The 24,563-nt window shown below is 43.1% G+C and overlaps 1 protein-coding gene across 2 annotated transcripts in view; it reads left to right on the top strand.

Annotated features, from left to right (window-relative positions):
- Positions 1 to 24,563, top strand: part of LY86 (lymphocyte antigen 86) — a 58,737-nt gene that overhangs the window by 7,841 nt on the left and 26,333 nt on the right. For both annotated transcript variants that reach the window (XM_057493840.1, XM_036921329.2), the window contains one exon: positions 24,083 to 24,169. In XM_057493840.1, coding sequence (XP_057349823.1) covers positions 24,083 to 24,169 — 87 coding nt within the window. The remainder of the gene's footprint in view (positions 1 to 24,082; positions 24,170 to 24,563) is intronic.

Here is a 24,563-nt window from a genome sequence, read left to right as displayed (position 1 = left end):
AAGCGATGCTGGCAACATCGCCTCCAAAACAGAGGGTAAACTGCGAATGCCCCAGCTGCATAGCAGAACAAACCAGCATGTTGATATAATGTTCATAGAAAAAAAGAATTTTTAACTGCCCTGGGAGGAAAGAGAAGGGGAAAAAAAACTGCTTTCCTCAAAACCTAATAATTCTGAAGTAAATGGAGCATAAGAAAAACACTGAAGAAACAACATCAAAAAATAATAATAATGGAAACTATCACATAGTCATTTAGCAGTACTTCAAAATACTGCACCCAGAAAGCAATTTCTTAGTTTATTTTCCTAGATTAATAGGGATATAAATACTGTGCAGTTAAAGAAAAGTAGACACATCACCAGAGAAACAAAGATGTGATTCCAAAGGGACAACCTTGGGGACAACCTTGGAGACAACCTTGGGGACAACCTTGGGCACGCAGGACTGAACAGCTAGCTACCTTGGGCAGAGAAGGGCCTTTTTGCCCCAGCTTAAAGACAGGAAGTTGATTTAAAAAAAAAAACTAAACGTGTGTGTGTGTGTGTGTGTGTGTGTGTGTGTGTGTGTGTGTGTGTGTGTGTGTGTGTGTATGAATGCCAGCACTAAAATGAAGATTTTTAAAAATGGGAACAGGAAAGAGTTGAAAGTGAACAGGAGCTGGGTGAGAACAAATCCTGTAGGTGTGTTCCTGCTACCAAGCCCCTGGGTTTCTGTTTGGTTGTTCACATTTACAGCCAGACCTCCAAGGTGGTGTCAATCTCCCAAGCCTTTTTAAAAGAGATGTTAAGAAACTTAGCGAACTGGGACCTAAGGAGGGAAAAACCCCCAGAGTCTGTGTGTCTGAGGCTTCTTCTGTGCAGGCAGGAAGCGTCTTGCCAAGCACTGTTCACCGCTCTTTCCATCTTCAGGCAAAAACATGATGGACAGCTTTGCTCATAGTTTAGAGGAGAATCTCCGGAGATGTGGAGATGGGGGAGGGAGGTTGTCCGGCTCTGTGGCTATTTTTGTAGACACTACGGCATAGACAACACATTCCCAAAGCAGCTGCCAGTGAGAGGCCCTGGGCGAGACTTCAGACTCAGGACTGCAGAAGCGGGTGTGGGGGACCGAAGCAGCTTGTTTCCCAGAGGCCAAGTGAGGTGACAGTGAAAGAGCCCCTTCCCAGCCTGGCTTGTGCAGCTGGAGCGCCTGGCAAAGGCCAGCAGGCACCAGGCTCCCTCTGGCCAAGGAGCAGCCTGCTGGCAGAGCCCTCGGCAACACTGATGAGGGTAGCAGGAGATTTAAGGCAGGAGTGGTGCCAGTCATGCATATGGGGGCAGGTGCTCCTCTCCAAAAACTAAAAACAGTGTGGTTTTAACCAAAAGACAAGGGTGACCTGCCCTAGGGCTGTGTGCCATCTGGGTTGGTGTTAGGCCTTTTCTGGGATGCCTTGTAAAGTGCTATTCCAAGCCTCTGATCCAGTAGCTTTGCTACTTAGAGATCTTAGAGAAGCCAAGTGGGCATCAGAAGAGGTACTCTGGGTGTATCCAGAAAAGCATTTGAACATCCATCTGGGCGCAGTCGATGGGTGATTCATGCTCCGTGGGCCATGTGCAAGTCAGCAGCTGCCAGCCTCCTTGTGTGGGATCCAGGAAGCCATCACTGTGTGTCCCTTCTTGAAATTCTGTGCCAGTTCCCTCTGCTGCCTCTCCATTTTCAGGACAGAAGTGAGTGGTAACCAACGCAAAGGCTGGGAGCAGAAAGAAAAGGGTCCTCAGCCCAGAAAGCACTGTTTCCAAGCACAGCTTCTCATCCACCCTTTCCCTAGGCTGCCTGCTAAGCCAAAGTACTGCCAAAGGGCTCCCCTATTTGAAGCCTGACATCACCCCTTCTGGACTGAACCAGGCCCGAGAGAAATCCAGAATACATTGACCAGGTTTCCCTCTGCCTGTCAGCCATCAGAATCCTTTCCCATAGCTGGGGGTCTTTCTTATTCAAAGGGTCCCTCTGCATGTTTCAGTGCTTAATTTAGTCTTCCTATACTGGGTGAAAAATATCCCTTTAAACAATTAAACACCACTTGCAGAACAAATAAGTCAAAACTTTGTAAATTAAACAAATTAATGTTATTGCAGACATACATACACTGACCACAAATTTCTTAATAGATTTGTCTTATGCATTGAATCTAATAGAGCAGATTTCCCTAATTGCTTTAAATCCTACCAGCAGGCAACACACACACAAATGATCACAATGAGCATTCCACTCACTACCCTTTTCCTTAAACTAGTTTCAGAATATTGATAACATGAGTTATATTTATTTCTTTATCTTTACATTGATATTCATTCTTCCCCATATTGTTACACTTTCTTGGGCTTCTAGTAATACTTAACTCAGTATTTTCCCAGGTGTTTAGTGCATTACAGACCAAGGATAAAGGCTATCACTTCAGACCAGCTGAGGATACAGGTTTTGAGCCAACAGTCAGTTGATTCTGGACTTGGTGGCTATTCAGCAAGCTCTTCACTTAAACTTGACCTGTTACATCCTGAGGAGCTTTTAAGCTCCTTCCTTTCACAAAGTTCCGTGTATCCTGGTGCTTTTCCCTCAATCAAGGAATATTTTGCTGGCTCACTGTGTTGTTACTCGCTGTCCTAGCATTATTATACATTAACCTCATCTGCCAACATTGCCGGAACTTACACCTGCCATAGAAATGTCAAAAATATAATGACAGGGGTCATGTAGAGGAGCTGATGGGTTTTCCTGCACAGTTGAGACTCATTTCTACAACATTCAGCCTGACTCATCATCTTAAAGCATAGCACTGAATTGTCTTTCTACTTCTATGTTCTATGTGATTGCTGGTACTGATTTCAGTTGTCCGGCTTTCCATCCATTTTCTATCAGTCTTTCTGATCTATTTTTTCCCCAAGTCCTTCTGTTCTGTATTTTATCCTGGCTCATTCACAGCTCTGTCCTACTCCTACCTACTCATAAAGATAGAGAAAACCACATAGTTCTCTCTGGTCTATCCACAGGGGTGGAAACACTCAGAAGCCCCAAATAACTAAGAATGAGGCTACGTGCTCATCTAGTGCTTGGGATGTGATCCAACTTCCTTCCTGTCATTGTTAAGGCTGTATCACCCAGGCATGCCTGCCTAAGTAGTTCTTAAAGACAGACTCCAGAGAGATGAGAGCAGGAGCTGGGAACAGCATGCACTGTCTTTCATCCTATTCCCAGCAACTGCTGCTATGGTGGTGCTGTTTGCCCCAGCCAGCAAGCAAGATTGAGGAAGCTGTGGTGAAAAGCTCCTGCCCTTGCGCCTCAGTCGGAGATAAGCACAGAGGCTGCAGTAGTGTTGGCTTTCAGCCTGTTTAAAATTCCACGGTCAGTGTACCCTATCCATGCACAGTGGCTGCAAATCGAGAAGAGGGAAGCCTGCTGCAGCACACAGTGGGGTTCCTGGGGCAGCTCTTGAGGGCAGCCTTACACTTTGTGAGACCAAAGAATCAGTTTCTGACAGTTGGCCTTGTGGCCATCTATTGTGGTCATGGATGCTAACTGGCGCTGGGCCTGCAGCTGTCACATGACCATCTATTTCTCCACAAGTCTGGTGTTTGCAGACACATAGAGTGAGTCAGCATTGTGCCAGTCCCTGCCCACTGGCTCAGGGCACACTGAGGACCTCGTATAGAACTGGGAAATATTCTGGCCAGACAACCTCAGAGCTTCGGTCCAAGCACTTCCTTATTCGGAACAACTGTGAGTCAGAGAAGCACTGCTTCCTAAGCACAGCCACAAAACTAGATGGCAGCAGAGCCCAGCAGGACCCTCCCAGGTCAGCTTTGCTACCTCATTAAGCATAGATGTCACCGTGCAACCTCACCCGATTTCAGGGTCAAAGATACCACACACACCAGGACCAGACTATCTCCTTTATACCCACATCCCCAGTGGGCAAAGAATCATCTCCCTATGCAGACCTTCTACATGATTCGCCTGCATCCTTTTTTGCTCCTCTAAAACTAGAGTACTTGATTATACTGAAGATATGAAGGGGCTCAATTACAGTATTGAGAGAACCAACATTTCCATAAATGTACTATCATTGCAGACTGACATAGAAATGATGCGGTTTCATAGGACACTGAAAAGCCGGAGCTTGTTTACAAGAGCCACCTTCTTCTGGGCTTGGAGCCTCATCAAGGACTCTAACAACATTTAGAAAACAAACAACCATGACAGGGGACACCTGATGAAAATATCACAGGTCACTTGGGCCTTTAGAGCCCTAAAGCTTGAAGCCAGCAGCCTGCTTCTTCTGGTCTTTTCTCCATATGTATAAAAGTTTGCTCAGGACAACCAACTTCAAGCAACAGGCAAATGCCCAAATCCTTCCACCTCCCAACTCCCCTGGGGTCAGCTGGCTAGGGCCTGGAACCTGGATGGAAGCTATTCCAAAAGGGAAGTCTCCATTTTTCAGAGACTCTGAATTCTAATTTGACCTACACTGAGTTGCTTGGAATCCAAGCAGTGTGGAGAGTGGGCAGGAAGATCATTTTTCCAGTGAACAATAGCTTTCCTGCCTCACATTTAGCTTTGGTTTTAACTAAGTTAGCTCACTTGTGTGAGTGTGTACATTTTAAAAAGTACCTGGGGAGAAAATTGCCAATGGCTCTTGCTTTATTTGAACCAGTGGTTGAACGGGGCATAGGCTTACTAGCAATTATCAAGTATCCTGATGTTCAAATACACAGCTGAGTTTGCAGGAAAAGATGGGGGGTCTCCAAGGGCCAAAACAAAGAGAAAACTGCATATCATAGGAAAGCCAACACTGAAGTTGTATCTGCCCTTAGAAAATGTGTCTGCATGAACCAGAACTTAGGCTGCGCGGCCATGTGGGGGAGTCTGGCAACAGTGTCCTGCGCTGTGCAAGATGACAATTGATCCCTCCATGAAGCTAGAACTTTCAAAGGGTTATATCCACAACAATTTTTAAAAAGCCAGTTAAGAAAAAAAAATAAAACAAAACACTATTCAGCAAAAGTGGAGAACAAGGAAACTTACTTAGGTCTTCTGGCTTCTGGAGAAAATAAGTTTTCCCTGAAAAAATTAGTAGCTCCAGACCTGAGATCCTGTGGGGCTGAGGTCCAAATTTATATTACCTTCATGATCTGGGAAATTCCCAAGCCTAGAAATTAAATTGAAGAGGGCCTTGATTGGGAACACCTGGGAAATATTCACAGCCACTTATGTAAATCATGTCTAGGGGACACACATCCTGAATTCAAATTTCAGAGAATTTCTAAAGATTGAGATCATAATCCAAAATTTAAAAACACAAGAAAATAAACCACCAGGAGGGATAGTCAACAGAAAAAAAAAAAAAACCCAGCAAAATTATACCTCTAAATATATTAGATTTAGAAAATATAAGATATAGAATATATAGTAAGAGTCATTTGTGTAAAGAAATAAAATAGGGAGTCTAAAACATGAGCAGAAAAACCCCAAATAGTCAGAGAAAGATCAGAAAGATTTGAAAAAGAATGAAATAGAACCCCTTAAGATGAAATATTTCATTGTAGAAATTTAAAAGAAAATTATGGTTAGGTTAAAACAGAGGTTTCAAAATAGCTCAAGAGAGATTTAATGAACTGGATGAAAGATCTGGAGATATTACCCACAATGTGTCACAGAGAAATAAAGAGATGAAAAATCTGAGCTACAGTTATAGTAAAGACTAGAAGAAAATGAGGGAAAGGTAGTTGCTGAGGAAAAATGCTGGAATATTCTAGAATTAATAAAAGACATGAATCTTCAGAGTCAGTAAACACAACAATTCCTATGAAGGACTTTTAAAAAGAATTCCACAATTAGCCTGATCAGAGTAGAACCACAAATCAATCCAAGAAATAAAAAACTAGCTTAAGTAGCAAAAGAAATTACCTAACAAGAAATTATATTTATACTAATGGCAGACTTCTAAATAGCCCCAAGCAATATACATATTCAGAGAAAAGGGAAAATAACAATCAACCTAGAATTCTATGTATAGCTAACTGTCATTCAATAACAACAGTGAATTAAAGACTTTCTTTGAACAAAATCTAGAGTTTGCTACCAAAAGACTCTCAGTAAAGGAACTTCTAAGGCATACATCAGAAAGAAACAAAATGATCCCAGAAATAAGTTCTGAGATGCAAGATGGAACGGCAAGCTAAGAACTGGTAAATTCAAATAAGCAGGGAATGTAAAGATGAATGTCTAATTTGAAACAGGAATGTTTCCATTTTCTATTGTTGCATAACAAATTACCCTAAAAGTTAGCAGCTTAAAACAAGAAACATTATTATCTCACAGTTTCTGGGCAGGAATTTGGGTGTGGCTTAGTTGGGAATCTCTGATACAGTTTCTCTCACAAAGCTGATCAACGTGTTGGTCTGGGCTGCAGCCGTCTCAAAGCTTGATGGCCCAAAGCAGTCATCTGCTTCCAAACTCATGTGAGTGCATGGCTGTAGGCAGTCATCAGAAGGTCCACTCCAAGCTCACTTGCATGGCATATGGCTGTCAGCAAGATTCAGGTCCAGTGACATCGATTCCTTGCCACGTGGGCCTCTTCACGGGGCACTGTGCTTCCCCACAGTGAGGGATCTGAGGAAGAGAGGAAGAAAGGGCAAAAGAGTGATGTCACAATGCTTTTGTAGTCTGATCTCAGAAACAACACCCCAGCACATCTGGCATGTCCTGCTGCTTAGAACAGGTAACGGAAGGGGAGAGGTTTACACAAGGTGAATTTGGAGGGATCCCTGGGAGCTGTCCTGGAGGCTGCCCCCCACAAAGGAATAATATAGCACAAAACCTCAGGACAGTAACAGCATGTGGAGAGAGGGGCTGATGATGGAATGCAAAGCATTCTGATGTCCTTGTCATTGCATTTTTCAGGGAGAGGGTAAAGATAATGTTTCAGGTAATAATGCAAGATGACAAAGGTCTGGCGATCTGTTGTACCACAATGTGAATATACTTATAAATGGTGAAGATGGTAAATTTAATGTCATGTCATGTGTTTTTTACCACCACAACAAAATTAATTAATTAATAAATGCCAAGAAAAAATTTTTTAAAAAAGATGATTAAGTTTTACTAAGTGTTTGTGTTAGAAATTCAAAAGTAACCATTAAAAAACTAGAAGTATAGTGTATAACTTTCAGACTAGTAAAAGGAAAAACGTTAAAACACTCCAATCAACCCAAAGGAATGATGGAAAGAAGAGGAGAAAGGAGTGTAGAAAGATCAGGGTGTAAAAGAAGAAAACCCAAATGTAAATGAGAAATAATTACAGGATGTGAATCCTAATACTATAAATTGACTAAAGGAAACTGATTTTTAAAAAAAGAATAGCAGATTGAATTTAAAAAATCAGTTCTCTGCTCTTTAAGGAAATATACCTAAAATAAAGATCTACAGTGAACATCACATGGAATGGTGAAACATTAGAAGCATTCCTTTTAAAACCAAGAACAAGACAAGAATGTCATCATCACTTCTATTCGGCATTGCAGTGAAGGCCCTCACCCACACAGTAAAACAAGAAAAATTGAAGTTTAAGGATTTGAAAGAAGGAAACAAAAAATATTATTATATGCATACAATATGACTGTCTGCAGAAAAATCTAATCTAAAAAGTATTGGAATTAATAAGAGAGTTGCATTAATATTCATTTGGGGACCAATTTATGACATTATTCCAGGAGATTGCTAGCATGCATAGCATTGGTTAATTTATTTTCAGGGCTATAGAGTATATAATTATATACAGCTTTTTAAATTATTGTATAGACTACAACTGTGTCCATTCTCCTTTTGATCAATATTTAGATTGCTTCCAATATTTTATAATTACAAACTGCTGTGAACATCTATTATTTATGTCTCCTTGTGTCAGGAAAGGCTTCCCTGCCCGGGACTTTTCTTTCCACTTCTCTGAAGTGGAAGCCCCGCAAAGGTATTTAGAGGAATGGCTCAAGTTTCACCTTTTTTGTCTAGTAACAGTTTTTAACTGTTATGTTCTGAAAACACATAAACAGCTGGCAAGAAAAGGCTGAACGGTATCCAAGTGGGCACAGCAATAGGGTGAAAGAGAAGGCAAGTGTCAAGTAGGGGTCACATACTGCATCTAACTTGGGGGGGGCGGGAAGGCTGTGGTTTCTCAGCAGGTGCCCTATTTTCATGAATTAATCTAAAGTCAGGTTTCCCATCTTATTTTTCCTGTCAGTTTGCTACGTTCTGACATAATTCTTTTTATATTTTTAACAAAAGTATATTTTTAATCTTTTAATCAGGAGGCAAATATGAGGGTTGTGTTGATTTGGGAGGCAGAGAAATTAGTCCTTGGTTAGGAATTTATTTTGCTGGCAGAGGGGCCAAGTCAGAGGCAGCTGGTCCTTTTCTCCTCCAGGATTTACCTGTAAGTGCTTGTAGTCCTGTATTATTCATGTCACGGGATCCTATTCCTGGGTGATCTATGTCACAGAAATCACAAGGTATAAATGAGAAGTGCAGTTTCCCACAGAAAAGGCTCTATGGCCAAGTTGGGATATCTAGCAGACCCATTCTGGCTCCATCTCCTGATGAAAGAAACGCAGTGAGAAATGGGGCATTGATTTTGAGATGAGGAATTCTGCTTTCATAATTTCAGCACAAGACATTCTAGAAACTCCCATTGGGGGTACCCACTTTGCCTTCTTGGGAAGTCTCCACGGTATCTTTAGGAAAAGTCCATTCCATGCCCTGGAAATACTGTTCCTCTCGGTATCTGATGAAGAACGAGTCCATCATCCTCCTTGAAACCTCTTCTTCCTCCAAGCACCTCTTTGGGGGGGCACTCTTCCACTTGCTCTAAATCAAGGGGGTCACATTCAGAAAGTGTCATTCAATGGCCCCTTTGCCAACCTGCTACACATGTTATGGACTGAATGTTTGTCTCCCCAAAATTCCTACACTGAAGCCATAAACTCCGGTGTGATGGTGTTTGGAGGCAGGACCATTGGGAGGTAATTAGGTTTAGGTGAGTTGGTGAGGGAGAGGATCCATAAGAGGCCTTTATGAGCTCTCTCCTGCTCTCGCTCTCTCTCTCCGTCTCTCTCCCTCTCTGCTATGTGAGCACACCTGGAGACGTCAGCTATCCGCAAACCAGGAAGAGGACCTTCAGACAGCACTTGATCTTGGACTCCCCAGCCTCCAGAGCTGGGAGAAATAAATATCTATTATTCACACCATCCAGGCTGTGGTTTTGCCACAGCAGCCTGACAGACTAAGATACACACCAGCTCCATCAATAACTTGCTTCCTAGGAAAAGTGTAAATTGATTTTTTTTCCTCGTGTGCGTCTGATGGGGGATTGGAAGCAGCAGTGGGCAATTCATTACCACGTGTGGGGACAGCAGCCCTCAAGGGGGAAGAAAAATACATTAAGTTGATCTCATACCAGAAAGCATTGGGAAAACAAATCTCAAAAATTAACACTAGCTCTGCAGGTCTTTGTATGATGGAGTGTGGTCAGAATTGCCTCGGGGGCCCTGAATGCAGCACCTGGAGAGAGAGCTAAGTGACCTCCTGACACAGTCATCCAAGCCCCCTGCCCCACACGGGCATTAACGACGGTTAGCCATGGCTGCCTGTACACGTCCTGGCTCTTAGTATTTGAACCATTCCTGGGAACATCCTTCTCTGTCATGGCAAGACTCGGGCCAGACTCTCAAGGGCTGAGTGGATATAGAAATTGCCAACCCCACATCAGCCTGCAAACCCCTCTCTTGATTTCTCCCAGGAACAAGCTTCTCTAGCAAGACTTTCTTTTTAAGAGGACCTGCCTATATTGCTGGAGGAAATGTAAAATGTGTGGCTTCCCTGGAGAGCAGCTGGGCTGATTCTTATAAAACCAAGTATAAACTTACCATACAACCCAGGACTCTCGAGCCCTGGGCATTTATCCCAGAGAAATGAAAACTACATCCATACAAAAACCTGTATGAGAAAGATCATATTTATATAATAAGGATGTAGTAGCCCCAACTTAGTCAAATGTCCTTTAGCAGGTAAATGGTTGAGCTGTGGTAGGGCCATGCTGTGGAACACTAGTCTTTGGTAAAAGTGAAGGGACTATTTATACCCCAGCCTGATGGATCTCCAGGGCATTATGCTCAGTGAAAGAAATTCATTCTCAAAAGGTTATATACTGTATGGTTCCATTTATAGAACATTCTCCAGATGACAAAATTATATCGGTGGAGAACAGATTAGAGGCTGCTAGGGGTAAGGAAGAGGGAGAGAGGGTAAGGAGTGATAGCAAAGGGCAGCTTGAGGAAGATCTTTTCTATCTGTAACTTGAGTGTGGTGGTGGTTACAGGAGATAAAACTGCACCAAATTACATATGCATGTGTAAACACACACACGCACATGAGTGCATGTGAAAACTGGTGAAATATGAAGGTGGCAACTGTTCGATGTCCATGCCCTGGCTTGGATGCCCACCTATTTTCACTATGAGGACTATGAGGGGAGATGGGGAAGGATGCACAGGACTTATCTTTTTGCAACTTCTTGTAAGTCTCTCATTATTTCAAAATAGAAAGTTAAGGGGAAAAAAAAGACCTCAAACCCTCACAGTGCAGGCCCTATAGCCTGGTCTCTAGAGCATCTGAGAAGCTGACAGCAGCGGGAAGAGCAAAGCTTAAAATGGTGCCACATTCCTTCTTTTCCAGGTGAGGAAATGGAAACTCAGTGAGGCAGGGTGACTGCAGGCTGTCATCCCCCACTTAAGTTCTGGGTTAAGTGAAAGCAGCTGTTCCTTGGACTTCACCAAGAAAGAGTCCCCCAAAGTCGTTAGCCCAGAAGTCAAAGTGAGGTTGGACTGGGGATTTTGTTTTTGTGGAGTTTGTGTGTGTGTGTGTGTTTGTGTGTTTATGGGCTGCAGAGAATAAATTGGTTTTGATGTCAAACTGGACATCAGTGGCGCCGTCATTCAATATCACATGATGGGCAGATGTTCTGCAATTGGGAAAAGGGGGAGAAAGCTGGAGCTTACCTGCAAAGCTCAGGCTGTGGTGACAGTGCAAACGCTCCCTAACCCCAGCAGCCGTAGGAACTTGAGTTTCACTAGGCTTGGCTCCTGCCTTGGAAATGTATAGAGAGAAGGCAGAAACCTATCTTTTCATACCATTCTAAGCAGCAGAGGAAAAAAATAATTAAGTATCTGGACTTTCCAGGATCCTTCCAGAGAGGACTGACTCTAGGGTCTTTACTATCTGTGGATAGTCATGCAAACAACACCTATCTCTGACCTCAAGTTTTCAAAGAACTCCCCATGGGCCAACAAAGGCCCACCTGAAATCAAGCCACTCCTGCTCAGGATCTGAGCTAGTAACATGCTCAGAACAGCACATGCCTGAGGTCAGAGCTGTAAGTGACCTTAAAAGTCACGGAATTAGCTCCTGAGGCCCCAGGGGGCCTGGTGTGGTTCCCAGACCTCAGCACTGAGAGGAGGGGAAATATTTTCTGCACCCCTGCATGCAGAAGTGGTTTGATTTCAGGTGGGCTTTTGTTGGCCCATGGGGAGTTCCCAGAAATCTCATGCTATAGGACTTCAGAGTTTTTGTGTATGTTGTTCTCTCTGCCCCGAGGTTCATAGCAAAGAGTGTAGAATCTGTATACAGATGGTCTGCTTGGGTTCATATTCCAGCCCCTTCTGGATGCACACTTTCCTTAAACCCTCCTTGCCTCAGTATTCTTGACTCTAAAATGGAGATAATAATGGTGTCTTTCTCTTAAGGCTTTGTAAGGATCTGAGCTAGTAACATGCTCAGAACAGCACACGCCTGAGGTCAGAGCTGTAAGTGACCAATCCCATTACATTCCCCTGGAAGCTCTGTAGCCTAAAAGTCTGGGCTCTGGTGTCACCTCCAGCTCTCAACCACCCCTGAACCCCCACACTGGTTCGCCTGTGCCTCCCCTGTTCTCTGCTAGGCCTTGTATCTAAGCTATGTGGCAACTGTCAAATACCTTCTCTTCCTCACTCTACGCTCTGTGCTCCCAGAAGTCAAGAGCTATGCCTAAAACTAGCTCATCTGTGTACTTCCATGTCTAGCAGAGGTACTCAGCTCATAGTAGGGGCTCCAAACATGTTCGCAGTTGGATCAATAGTGATCAGGTTTCCTGTCTCCCTGTCCAAGTAGCATCCCCTGCTCTGTTTTCTCAGCAGTCACCAAAAGGTCATGGAGGTTTGTGGAGGACAATGGACACATACAACACAAAACACTTTGCCAACACGCACACCCACACTCCCGAGGCTATGGACTTCGGTGACTTCCGTGACCACAGAGGGCACAGTCATGGCAAAGCTGACAAGGCCACAGAAGACGCTGCTGGGCTGTTAATTATTTCCTTAGGTTAGGCAGGCCATCTTTCATTTACAACCACAAGTTGATTTCTGTTTTTTAACTTCAGAGATGGCTTGGGTCCCTACCCACAAGTAACTGCTCCCTGGCTCAGCCCAGAGGTCTCCTGAGCCCCTGCAGGTGCCCTCCCACCCCCGACCCTGAGCAGGTCCAAGCTCCTCCATCAGTGCTCCCAGCCCCACACCTGCCCCTCCCGTCTGCCAAAATCCTGCTGTGCTCCCCATGTTTGGAGTTTGTTGCAGATGTGCCCTGGGCTTGTACGCCCACATTCCCCTGCAGCGCTCATTGTCCATCTTTTCAGCTCTGTCTTCTTCATCCCTGGATCCTCATCCCCAGCCTTTCCGGCCTGGGTGCATATTTGGCATAGAGTAGATGGTCTTGAAATGAAATCGAAAAAACTTCTCTTAGGGACTGTTACAAGAATTTTAATGAGAAGAGCCCTGCCTTTCTTGAAAGAATTCCTTAAAAGTCACGGAAGTAGCGCCTGGGGCCCCAGGGGGCCTGGTGTGTTTCCCAGACCTCAACACTGACAGGAGGGGAAATATTTTGTTGTTTCTCTAGAGAAAGAAGTTAGAGAGAAAAGAGAAAGGGAGGGAGGGAGGGAGGGATATGGTGACAGGTAGCTTGAGTGCAGGGCATGCCTCCCTAAAGCCCCCCAGATCTTCATAAATTCTATCAAATTTGTGAAAAGGTGTGTAAGGAGATTTCTTAGGAAATCTATGAAGGACTTAAACTTTTAGCTCAGAGCCCACCCATAAGATCATATACCCATACACTGAAGACTTGCACCTCAATCTTATAATCAAGATTGATTACAAAGCTTGGTGTGGCTTAATAACAGTGACAAGAGAATCATCTGAGAAGCATTTAAAAATCTCGATGCCCAGGCAGTACCCAGGATGTCTAGGGTAGAATCCAGGCATCAGTATTTGTATGCAGCTCCCCTGATGTGAGGCCAAGTTTGAGAATTGGTAGTGAGGACCATCCTCAGGCATGCATCATGTTCAGTGCGATCCTATTTCTATCTCAAGGGCTAAGACACACTAGCTGACATCTAGATTTCTGTTTCAGAAATGTCTACTGAACTTTAAATTCTTTTAAACCTAGAGTGCTTGTACCTTAAAAAGGAAAATTTTAAAAGAAGTTGGCTTCGACACCATCAATAGAACAAAAAGGCACCCTACAGTATGGGAGAATATGTTCATAAATGACAGATCCGATAAAGACTTGATATCCAAAATATATAAAGAGCTCATGCACCTCAACAAACAAAAAGCAAATAATCCAATTAAAAAATGGGCAGAGGAGCTGAACAGACAGTTCTCCAAAGAAGAAATTCAGATGGCCAACAGACATGAAAAGATGCTCCACATTGCTAGTCATCAGACAAATGCAAATTAAAACCACAATGAGATATCACCTCACACCAGTAAGGATCACCACCATCCAAAAGACAAACAACAACAAATGTTGGTGAGGTTGTGGAGAAAGGGGAACCCTCCTACACTGCTGGTGGGAATGTAAATTAGTTCAACCATTGTGGAAAGCAGTATGGAGTTCCTCAAAAAGCTAAAAATAGACATACCATTTGACCCAGAAATTCCACTTCTAGGAATTTGCCCTAAGAATGCAGCAGCCCAGTTTGAAAAAGACAGACGCACCCCTATGTTTATTGCAGCACTGTTTACAATAGCCAAGAATTGGAAGCAACCTAAGTGTCCATCAGTAGATGAATGGATAAAGAAGAGGTGGTACATATACACAATGGAATATTATTCAGCCATAAGAAGAAAACAGATCCTACCATTTGCAACAACATGGATGGAGCTAGAGAGTATTATGCTCAGTGAAATAAGCCAGGCAGAGAAAGACAAGTCCCAAATGATTTCACTCATATGTGGAGTATAAGAACAAAGAAAAACTGAAGGAACAAAACAGCAGCAGAATCACAGAACCCAAGAATGGACTAACAGTTACCAAAGGGAAAGGAACTAGGGAGGATGGGTGGGAAGGGAGGGATAAGAGTGGGGAAAAAGAAAGGGGGCCTTACGATTAGCATGTATAATATGGGGGGGCATGGGGAGGGCTGTGCAACACAGAGAAGACAAGTAGTGATTCTACAGAATCTTACTACGCTGATGGACAGTGACTGTAATGGGGTGGGGGGTGGGGGTACTTGGTGAAGCGGGGAGCCTAGTAAACATAATGTTCTTCATGTAATTGTAGATTAATGATAACATAAAAAAAAAGAAGTTGGCTTCATTTTTTACAGCTGCAATGAGAATGCCAATATTGCCCCTAGAACAGAATCCACCCTTATTTTTGTCCAACTATTGAGTGCCTACTATGTGTCCAACACTAGCCTGGGTGATTTACATTGCATTATTTTTCTTCATTCCTACAAAAACCTTCTAACGCCTCTGCTTGTCCATCTGTACTGTGCTAGTATCATTGGGTTTGAGGAACAGTGCCCTGTTTCTAGCCAACAAGCCTGAGGGTAGGTCTTGTCCCTCCCTGTGAGCATCCTGACATGGAAAAGGAACAGGGTCTTGGCACATGTGTTGGAATTCATTCTGCCTCTTCCCTTTGGTCAGTCAGCCTCCTTTGCCATTTGTCCTTTGCATCAGCAGTGGGAGGGCAGAGCCACCTCAGGCTGAATCCAGGAATTGAGACAGGCATTTAGCTGCCCTAGAGCTCAGCCTTTCACCAACAAAAGGGGATATTATAATATACCTGATGTCCTGGCCACTCACAGGACAGAGGAGCGAATCAGTGATTCAGATGTTTTGGAACCTCTCATCCTTTGGGTTCAAATTCAGTTCTGTAAATGAGCAAAGACAGAGCAGGAGTCGGATGTTCCCTCTCAGGTCCCGATCCCTGTTCACTCATGCATCATATTCCACGGCAGCAGATGCCAAGGACAAATACCTCGGCTTTTTCTAAACCATACCCAGTTATTGATGTCCAGAGGCAGGATGGAACTCCTTTTCAGCATTTCCAGCATTTAAAGGAAGGTCCCAGAGTTCACCTTTGCAGCCACCCCCACCAGCAAGTAAAACGCCTCTGCTTCACAACCCGATTCTTGTCCCCTGTCAAAAAACAGATTTGCAGGAAAAGCACAAATGAAGTAGGGTAAGTGCATCCCGGTAGCGTCTCTTGTCACCAAACACTGCCACAGTTCCCAATATTCATAGCCAAGAGGTGAAGCTACCCGGAGGCTCCCTCCCGGGGAAGGGGTTTGCCTGCTGGTGAAATTCAAACCCTCACTCTCCAAGAGTAGTGGAAATGCATGTTCTGAAGTCTAATTTCCATTAAAAAACAGAACAGGCTAGCTTTTCTCTGTTTTTCTATCCCATGTGGACTGACTCCAGACTAGTAGCAGAAAGTTAAACAACCAAACAGAATAGGCAAGTTCCCCAGGTGCTCCCGGACTTGGGGGAGCCCTAATTTGGTCACTACTCAACTGACAGTAAGTCTCTGGCCTGGTCAAAAGCCTCCTGCCCAGCCGTGGTCCCACAGCAGCCAGCACATATTAGACAGTTAATAAATACTGTTGAAGAATGAATAACAACACTGTCACTAAAATTGAGTTTTAAATGAAGAAGGGCTGGACTAGAGAGTACAGGTTGAATTCATGGGACACACGTCTTGCATATAAGACCATAAAATGTTCACTATATGCTGACTATAAAGTGAGAGGTTTAGAGTATACATCTACCTTTTTTGTATCTATTATTTGATCACATAGTATTATAATTAGATGATGGGAGGGTTATAATCAAGATGGGAACAGACGCGTTTTCTGATTTTCTTTGTATCCCCAAGGCCAAGTACTCTTCCTGCCATATCTCAGTCACCCAGTAAAATGAGAAGCTAAGTTGGAATTCACATTCTCAGACCACTAAGATGAACTACATGTCACCTATGAGACAGGTTCAAGCTCCTCTCATCCTCATATTAAGATTCTGTTACATGAGTGTATGCATACACCAAAATTCATTAAGCTGTACACTAAGATCTATACATATTAGTGTATATACTTCAATATAAAAAGAATGCCTTTAATTATATAATATGTTTTAAAAAAAGGATTCTGTGCTATATTGCACCCTAGTGCCCTCTTGGTAACACACAATAAAACTGTGCGTATAGTGTTCATATTGATCTACTCCTAATATGAAAAAAATCAGGCACAACAGCCTCAAATGGGTCATTATTTTTTTCTAAGACATTTTTTGAGGTCTTTGGATGAAAGCTCATCTTCATTCCTATTTATCTCTTACTGGTCTCTAATGTTTATGTAATGATACAGAAACCAACTCTTCCTAGGTGATGGAGGCCAAATACAGTTTATTCCAAGGGAGTGAAATTCAGAGGCCAAGAAGGCATGCAGGTTTACCCCTGCCCCATCTCCAACAGTCACAAATTCCAGTGGATTCCAGTTCTTTAGCAGTTAGAAGCAGAGAAGTGAGGGATGCAGAATCTTGAATTTGGCAGCACACACACACCTTCACACCCAAAAATGCATTCACCAGAGTTACCAAGCAGCCTGTAGAATTTTGGAGTCCAGGCCTCTCATGTCACAAAAAGTCAATATTCCATGGTGGTATTCATTCCATTTTTGTTATGTTTGGTATCAAGAACTATGTTTAAGGATTTTGAATACACAATCTACACATCCAAGATGAAGAAGCCAAAAGCCAAAGCCAGACTATCTATCTAACTTTAGCTGGTTGATTCCTAGTGAGATTCAGCCGGAGCCTGGACTGGGATGCAACTACTGTTACATGACAGAATGGCCCATCAGGAGGCCTTGCCGTGCATGCTATCGTAACAAGATTTGAAAGAGATCTGGAAATGACAGAGCAACAAAACTAGAGTATGTTTACATTGAAGATCATTTCTTTCTCTTCACAGGCAGGGGAGTGGGGAGGGAGGAGGCAGGGGAAAACACTAACATGGCACCAAGGACAGGAAAAAGGAACGTTAATCTTTCATTACCCTGGCAATGAGTTTCCAGGAGCGGCATCTCACTGAAGCCTTATACCTCGCCTTCCTTTTAGGGAGGCACAGTGACCCTGAATGTTAGCCTGTAGATCACACAAGAAAATCAAAACACCCTAATCAATATAAAAATCCAGCCATGCAAGAAGGCAAACTTTCAGATCCATCTACCCCAGGCCTGTATAGTAAACAGAATATAAGCCTGCAGAAACCGTAATCATGCAACCTAAGGGAGGAAGTCAAAAGTTAGGTCTGTTTGTTATTTTGTTTTATTTGGAAAAGAATTCTGAAAGGTGGCCCACGAGTATCTGCTACTACCTGGCCTGGGATCAGATCTTCAACCGCACTCAGAAGCTCCATCCTCAGCGCCAAAGCAAATATTCCCATTATTACGATGCCAAAGTTGATGCACTGGCACCTTCCAAGTGTGGAGAAAGACCTGTATCCCTGGTCTCACCACTCAGACTTCCCAAGTGATTTCTGGCACCCATCACAGCTGGAAACAAGAGCTCAACTTCCCTTCCACTATCCCCCAACTCTCTGACCTTCTCCCCTATCCATCTGTTTATGCAACTATCTGACAGTCTGGGGCATCTGAAGATGGATAAAACATAGTTCCTAACCTCTCACAGCTCCTACTCTAGTACTATCTACTAGAGATGCAAACTAGCAATAATTACCATGCTTGTGATGGTAAAGATGGATACCGTATGCCTTGAGAGACCAGAGGAAGGACAGAGGAGGAAACCCCAAGTGGGACCCTGGACAGGGGCTGGTTGACCTGGATAGTGGAAGTGTGAAAGTCAGGAAGAGGCCAAGTTTCCTGTGTGAGATCAGAACCTCTCTCAGGACACCTAAGAAACCGGAAATTGACCAAACTGATTTTTAGCCTGCAGAAAGAGGTAAACATGTTTTCTGAAAGTAAAGAATATAAGAAGAGCTATTTATCCCACAACACTGAGTTAGGACCTGCTATTGGAGGCACATGCATGCAGGATGAGAAGGGAAGGGGTAATCAAAAGCAAAAGATACATTTTGTTTTATTGTTTAAATTCCACATGAAAAGGAAGTCATATGGTATTTGTCTTTCGCTGTCTGACTTAGTTCACTTAGCACAGTGCTGTGCAGGTCCATGCATATTTTCATGAATTCTTTTTATTGCTGAGTAATATTCCGTTGCATATATATTTATTAGATAAGCCACATCTTCTTTATACAGTCATCTACTGATGGACATTTAGGGTACTTCCATATCTTGGCTATTGTAAATAATGCCACAGTGAACACAGAGATTCGTTTCTCTTTTCTGATTGGTGTTTTCATTTTCTTTGGATAAATATCCAGAAATGGAATTGCTGGGTCATATAGTATTTCTATTTTTAATTTCTTGAAAAACCCCTATACTATTTCCATAGTGGCTGCACCAATTTACATTCCGACCAACAGCCTATGAGAGTTCCCTTTTCTTTGCATCTTGGCCAACACTTGTTATTTTTTATCTTTGTTCTGATAGGTAGTCTGTCAAGTGTGTGGTAATACCTTGTGGTTTTGATTTGCATTTCCTTGATGATTAGTGATGTGGAGCATCTTTTCATGTACCTGTTGGCCATCTTTATGTCTTCTTTGAAAAAATGTCTGCACAAGTCTTCTGCCCAATTTTTAATCAGGTTATTTGTTTTTTGCAACAGTTTTTAAAACCTAAGCAATCAAACTGCAAGCACACGTGTACCCACACATACACAAGTGTGTGTAATACTGGTACAATTTGAACAAGCTCTGTGGATTATACCAATGTCAGTTTCCTGGCTTTGATACTAGTCTCTATGTAAGATGTTACCATGCAGGGAAGTTGAGTGAAGGGTACATAAATCTCTGCAGCTTTTTGCAGTTTCCTGTGAGATATAATTATCTCAAAATAGAACATTAAAGAAAAAAACCTTAAGCAGAACTATGAAATATGAAAAACAGGGCTAGCAGTATGAAAGTTGGCCCTCCCTCTACCCCTCAAACCACCCGACCAGCTCCACCGAGGCTGCCGTGTGCCACACCGTGGACTCCAGGCCCCAGGAAGCAGGCCTGCGGGGAGCCAGTGGACTGCTCCGCCCAGGGCCCATCAGGCTCGGCCTGCCATCCCCGGGGGAGGAACTGTGCTTCAGGGGTTGCCCTGTTGGGTTTATTTTCTGTCCCCTGGTTCCAGCTGAAGCCCAGCCCTGGCTGGAAACCGGCAAGGCAAGGTTGTCTTCCCCTGGGAAGCCGCCCCGTTCCAGCCCAGTCTGGGGGAGCACAGGCCACTCTCAGAGCCTAAGGCACAAAAATAGTCTGAGATTTGTTAAGCCCCTGCTCGTGCTAAGCCCCATCCATTTTTCTTTCATTCAAGTCTATTCTGCTCTGTGAATGGGCAAGAACGCAGTTCCAGGACACATCTGACCGTCACTACCCTGGGTGTGCAAGGCAGAACCTGCCGGCTGCATCCCAGAGCCTCCTCCTCACCCCCAGCAGGATTTGCTCTCGCTGTTTAGAGGACTTGCTTTCCATGCGCACGTGTCCCAGGCACAGGGCACAGCGGGGACAGGCTGGGGACATGGTGGGCTCACTCACTGCAACTACAATCCTCCCTTGGGTGGAGGCCGTAGATGGTGACAGGACAGGCAGGGGAGTAACAGAGAGGCTATGGGAAAAAAAACTGAAAATGAACAGATCATCTATTTCACAATGAAGCTTTTGCTTCTTTCCTCAGCTCATTTGCCTGTTACACAATGAAGTGTCTGTAGGAAACATTTATCTCTGCCTTCAAAGCCCAGGAACACCAACCCTCATTAACTTTCCAATTTTATTCTTTCAGAAGATCCACATTCAGATAATCCAATTTATATGTATTAAAATTTACCCGGGCAAGTGTCCAAGAGCATCTCTCCCTCTATGTCCCCCAATCAGTTCTCTATACTATATATAAGAAGAAACACTTAAAAATGTAACCCACTGTCTTTTATTCTGGTAGGTGAGTCTAAGGCACTTGCCTGATAATTGAGAAAATAATTTTTTAAAGCAGTTGTTCTCCACAAGATGTGAATTTGTTCCCCAGGGGACATTCAGCAATGTCTGGAGACATTTTTGAGTTTCACAGCTGGAGTTGGTAAGGGGCAGGGGGTGGGAGTTGCCCATGGCTCCTGGTGGGTAGAGCCATGGGATGCTATTAATAGTCTATAATGCACAGGCCAGTGCCCACAAAAATGGACTATCTGGCCCAAAATGTCAATGAGAAACTTTCTTTAAAGTTCTCAACAAGTTTACTGCATATAAACCCTTATTATTCATTGAGCAAATAATCACTTGGAACCTAGTATAATCTTAAGACATATGCTAGGCCCTGAGATGGGGGAGCCCACCTTGCAAACATCTAGTAGAGGAATGGCAGAGGTGTAAAAGAAAACATAATGCAATACAGAGTGTGTGAAGGGCCCGAGTGAAAATACAAATCAAGAGAGGGAAGGACATGGGTTTGCAGGGATGGGATCAGGGGATGGGAGGGATTGATGTCACTCTCCCCAAGACAACGGCAAACAGCAAATTCACTCCCAAATGTAAAACCACTCTCAATTACAAAATTCAAATAACTGCTAGGAAAGATCACCAAAACCCTAAACCCTTTTTAAGCAATCTTTCTGTTTTTATTTACACATCCTCAGAGAGAAGCAACCTACCTCTCTTTCCTTGTGACTTTGTTCCTTATTAAGATTATTTTCCCAACAATAATATTTTTTTCCAATACCAAGGAGATGCTTTGTTTCCTTCGCCTTCCCTAAGTTTAGTCCTTCTACCTATACCTTTAAAATATTTATAGACATACAGCGCAATGCAGTAACAGTTAATTAGCTAAGCCATGCTTAGTCAGCCTCTTTTATCTTTCCTCAGATAGCAGCTTAAATTCATTCACAATTTTGAGGCAGCACTTACTTAAATGTTTGTAAGTTGCCTCTCTTTTTCCGATACCGAGTGCCGAATATGTGGCAGTAACAACTGTCTCCCTACCTTCAGCTCCCATTTCCCGACTGGAAAGAGGCCCCGGGACAGCACAGAGATGCTTGTGAAGGAGCAAAAGGAACCTAAAAAGTGACTTTCCACCCAGGAAAATCAGTGACCAGATTAAAGACAGTCGTATCAACCAAAAGAGCGCCCAGATTAGGTCTGCAAAGCAGAGATAGCCTAGTGGTCATTGCCGCGGCACACACCACAGACAACTACACATCTTCCAGGTCAGCGATGTGGATGGTAAAACTGCCTGGAACACTGTCATTGACAAATATGAGCTCATAGCTCAGCTGAAATTGAAGCCAGTTATGAAACTGAACTACCCTGTGCCATATGCCTGCACACAAAGTACTCCAAGCAATCTTTCAATTAAATAACTAACATACATCTTTGAGGCCACACTTTGTGAATGCGTCTGCACAATGCTGAACCACAACTTCTTGTTTTGTTTTTAAGTCTGGGTGTGAATCTTGGCTTTGCCATTTTATAGTTCTTAGACCTGGGTAAGTTAATATAAGCTCTCTATTTTCCCATTGTGAAATGAGGAAAATCATTCCTTTCTCTCAGGATTGTCGTTTATTGTATCAGTCTGGGTCCCATTGGGGAAACAGAGACTGTGTCTGTTATTTTAACAGAGAGAATTTGATATAGGGGATAGGGAATAAGCAGTTGTTAGAGAACCAAAGAAACAAAAAGGGACAGTGAGGAAGCAGTTACCTCCTCAGGGCTGAGAGCACAGAGAGCAGAGGGTGGCGTCACTAGAACTGGAAGCTTGAAAGAAGGGCCCGGGGTTGCTGAGATTCACAGAACCCGGGAAGGCGTGGCAGCTTCCAAGGCCCCGTCATTACAGAAGCTTAGGGGCCCACAGAGCTGAGCCTCAGCTGGTTCTGGGAAAGTGCAAAGAGAGCCGGACATTGGAACCAACTGCCACTGCCAGGGTGATGGGTCATCGCCAGGTAACACTCTCAAGGACCAGCCAGTATGCAAAAACAGCGAGTCCCTTTCCTGTCTCAGTCTGTCTCCCTCTGCCACCTCTGCTGGAAGATGGCAAAGAGAAACGTAATTGCACAGAGACCCAGCTCCACAAAGCAGGTTTCAGAGGGCTGGATTTATATGATAGCACAGTACATGGCCCGTCATCCATTCATTATATACATTTATGGAGCGCTTACTATGTGTCTGCGGGGCTCTGTGCTGGGCACTAAGGAGTCTGGAAAATTAAATTCTATAAAGAGCACAGTTCCAAGAGGAGGGTGACACTGACCCTCAGTGAAAATCAGCTCTCCTCTTCTCAAGCCCAGTGGGAAACAAAAAGGAAAAAGAAAGACAAAACAAAACAAACAAAATGAAAACCAGCTCCTGCCTTTCAGGAGTTGTGTGTTTGGATTACATGTTGTGGGATAAGTCAAAGAGCAAAGTACAAAGTAATGCATGTTTGTATACACTTTAAAAGGTATTTCAGATCTGACTGCTTTAGGAATTCAGAGAAGCCAAAGACTATTTGGGGGACTAGCAGAGAAGCCTTCCCAAAAAAGATGGGAATGAGCAAGACATTAGTATTTAGACAATAGCCCAAAGGGGTAAGACCATGAGAAATGGGAGAAAGTATGTGAACAATCTAACATCATGGGAATTGTGGGTGAAACTGAAATATTTCCAGAATCTCTTGCCTGGCCTTAGTGCATCTCCATATCAATAGATGTTTGTACTGGAAAGTTTTGGTGGGGTCCTTTTTTGCAGCTGGGTCACAAGAGACATGGGTGAGCAGAAATGGATGACTGTTTGTAAGCAATAAATGGGTTTCTCCCACTTTATTTCTCCCTTTGACTGATTTTGGCTTCAAAGGTTATTTGTCCTGGGCTGGTAACCTATTTCCCCCCAGAGTTACAGGAATTTACTGGGTGCTTACATTGCCACCCAGATCTCAAGGAATGGAGGATAGATCCATACTGCAGTATGGAAGGTAAAGCCATCAGAACATCTCTTGATTTTACTCTTAGGCATAGATGAGCCCTTGGAGTTTTTTGAATAACCAGAGGTTATGTGTAAAAAAATAATATCTTTGTAGATCCTGTCATATCTACCACAACACCTTTCATAAAGTGGAATGTTTGGAAAAAAATTATTACATTGAATGAGATGGGATGGGATAAAATTATAAAACCTGGTCTTAACTTAGAAAACCTGTATATATTTCTCTCTGCTTCAGTTAAAATAATAAATACTTTGTGAAATGTTTTGTGTAATCAATGAGTAACTTTAAGGCCAAAGTTCAGAAGCTAAAAAATTTCAAACAATGATAAAACTTTTAACAAGTACAGATGTAACCCACCCAGCAAGACACTGCCCATTTCACAGACTGAGATCCTGTCATTTAAGTGAACATGACCTTGACCAACATAGACTTTGCAGAGACTTGAAAGGGGCTATTTATTGAAGGTGTCATAGACTTATGCAAAAAAAAGTGCTGGGCCATATTTTTTTAATCAATTTTATTGATTTCTGTAGAAAAATAATTATAATTGGTGTGAATTTCATATATGAGTTTGCAGAATATACAACGTACTCATACCTAATCTATTATTTTCTTCTTGGCAGATCCACTACAGGATTTTGGCTTTTCTGTTGACGAGTGTTCTAAACAATTAAAATCAAATATCAACATTAGATTTGGAATCATTCTGAGTAAGTAAAAACTACTGACATAAAAGAAGATATTGCCCAATCTTTCCCTGGTCCACACATTCAGTTACTTATATGAACTATAATGGCTGGCTAAGCCACTGTTCCCCACCACCCATGGGATTAACTCTGTTTTCATCTTCATTCCCAGTTCTCTTCCTGGGGAATATCCAGATAGTGTAGAATGCTTATTTAATGTTGTGCTTTTGTACTGAAAAGATTCTAGATCCTCATTTGAACGATATAGGTACCTGGAATCAGTATATTCAACAAAATTGAAAATATTTTGAGCCTAGAAGTCTACTCAGGAGAGAGCTTCTGTTTAGTTATCTCAGCAACAAATAAGTCTACTGCTAGCAGCATGGTCAGTAAATTGTGTTATTTCATTTCCCAAATA

Source organism: Manis pentadactyla, chromosome 16 (genome assembly GCF_030020395.1).
Source record: "Manis pentadactyla isolate mManPen7 chromosome 16, mManPen7.hap1, whole genome shotgun sequence".
NCBI classification, from domain to species: Eukaryota; Metazoa; Chordata; class Mammalia; order Pholidota; family Manidae; genus Manis; species Manis pentadactyla.
This window is presented reverse-complemented; position numbering and strand designations above follow the sequence as displayed.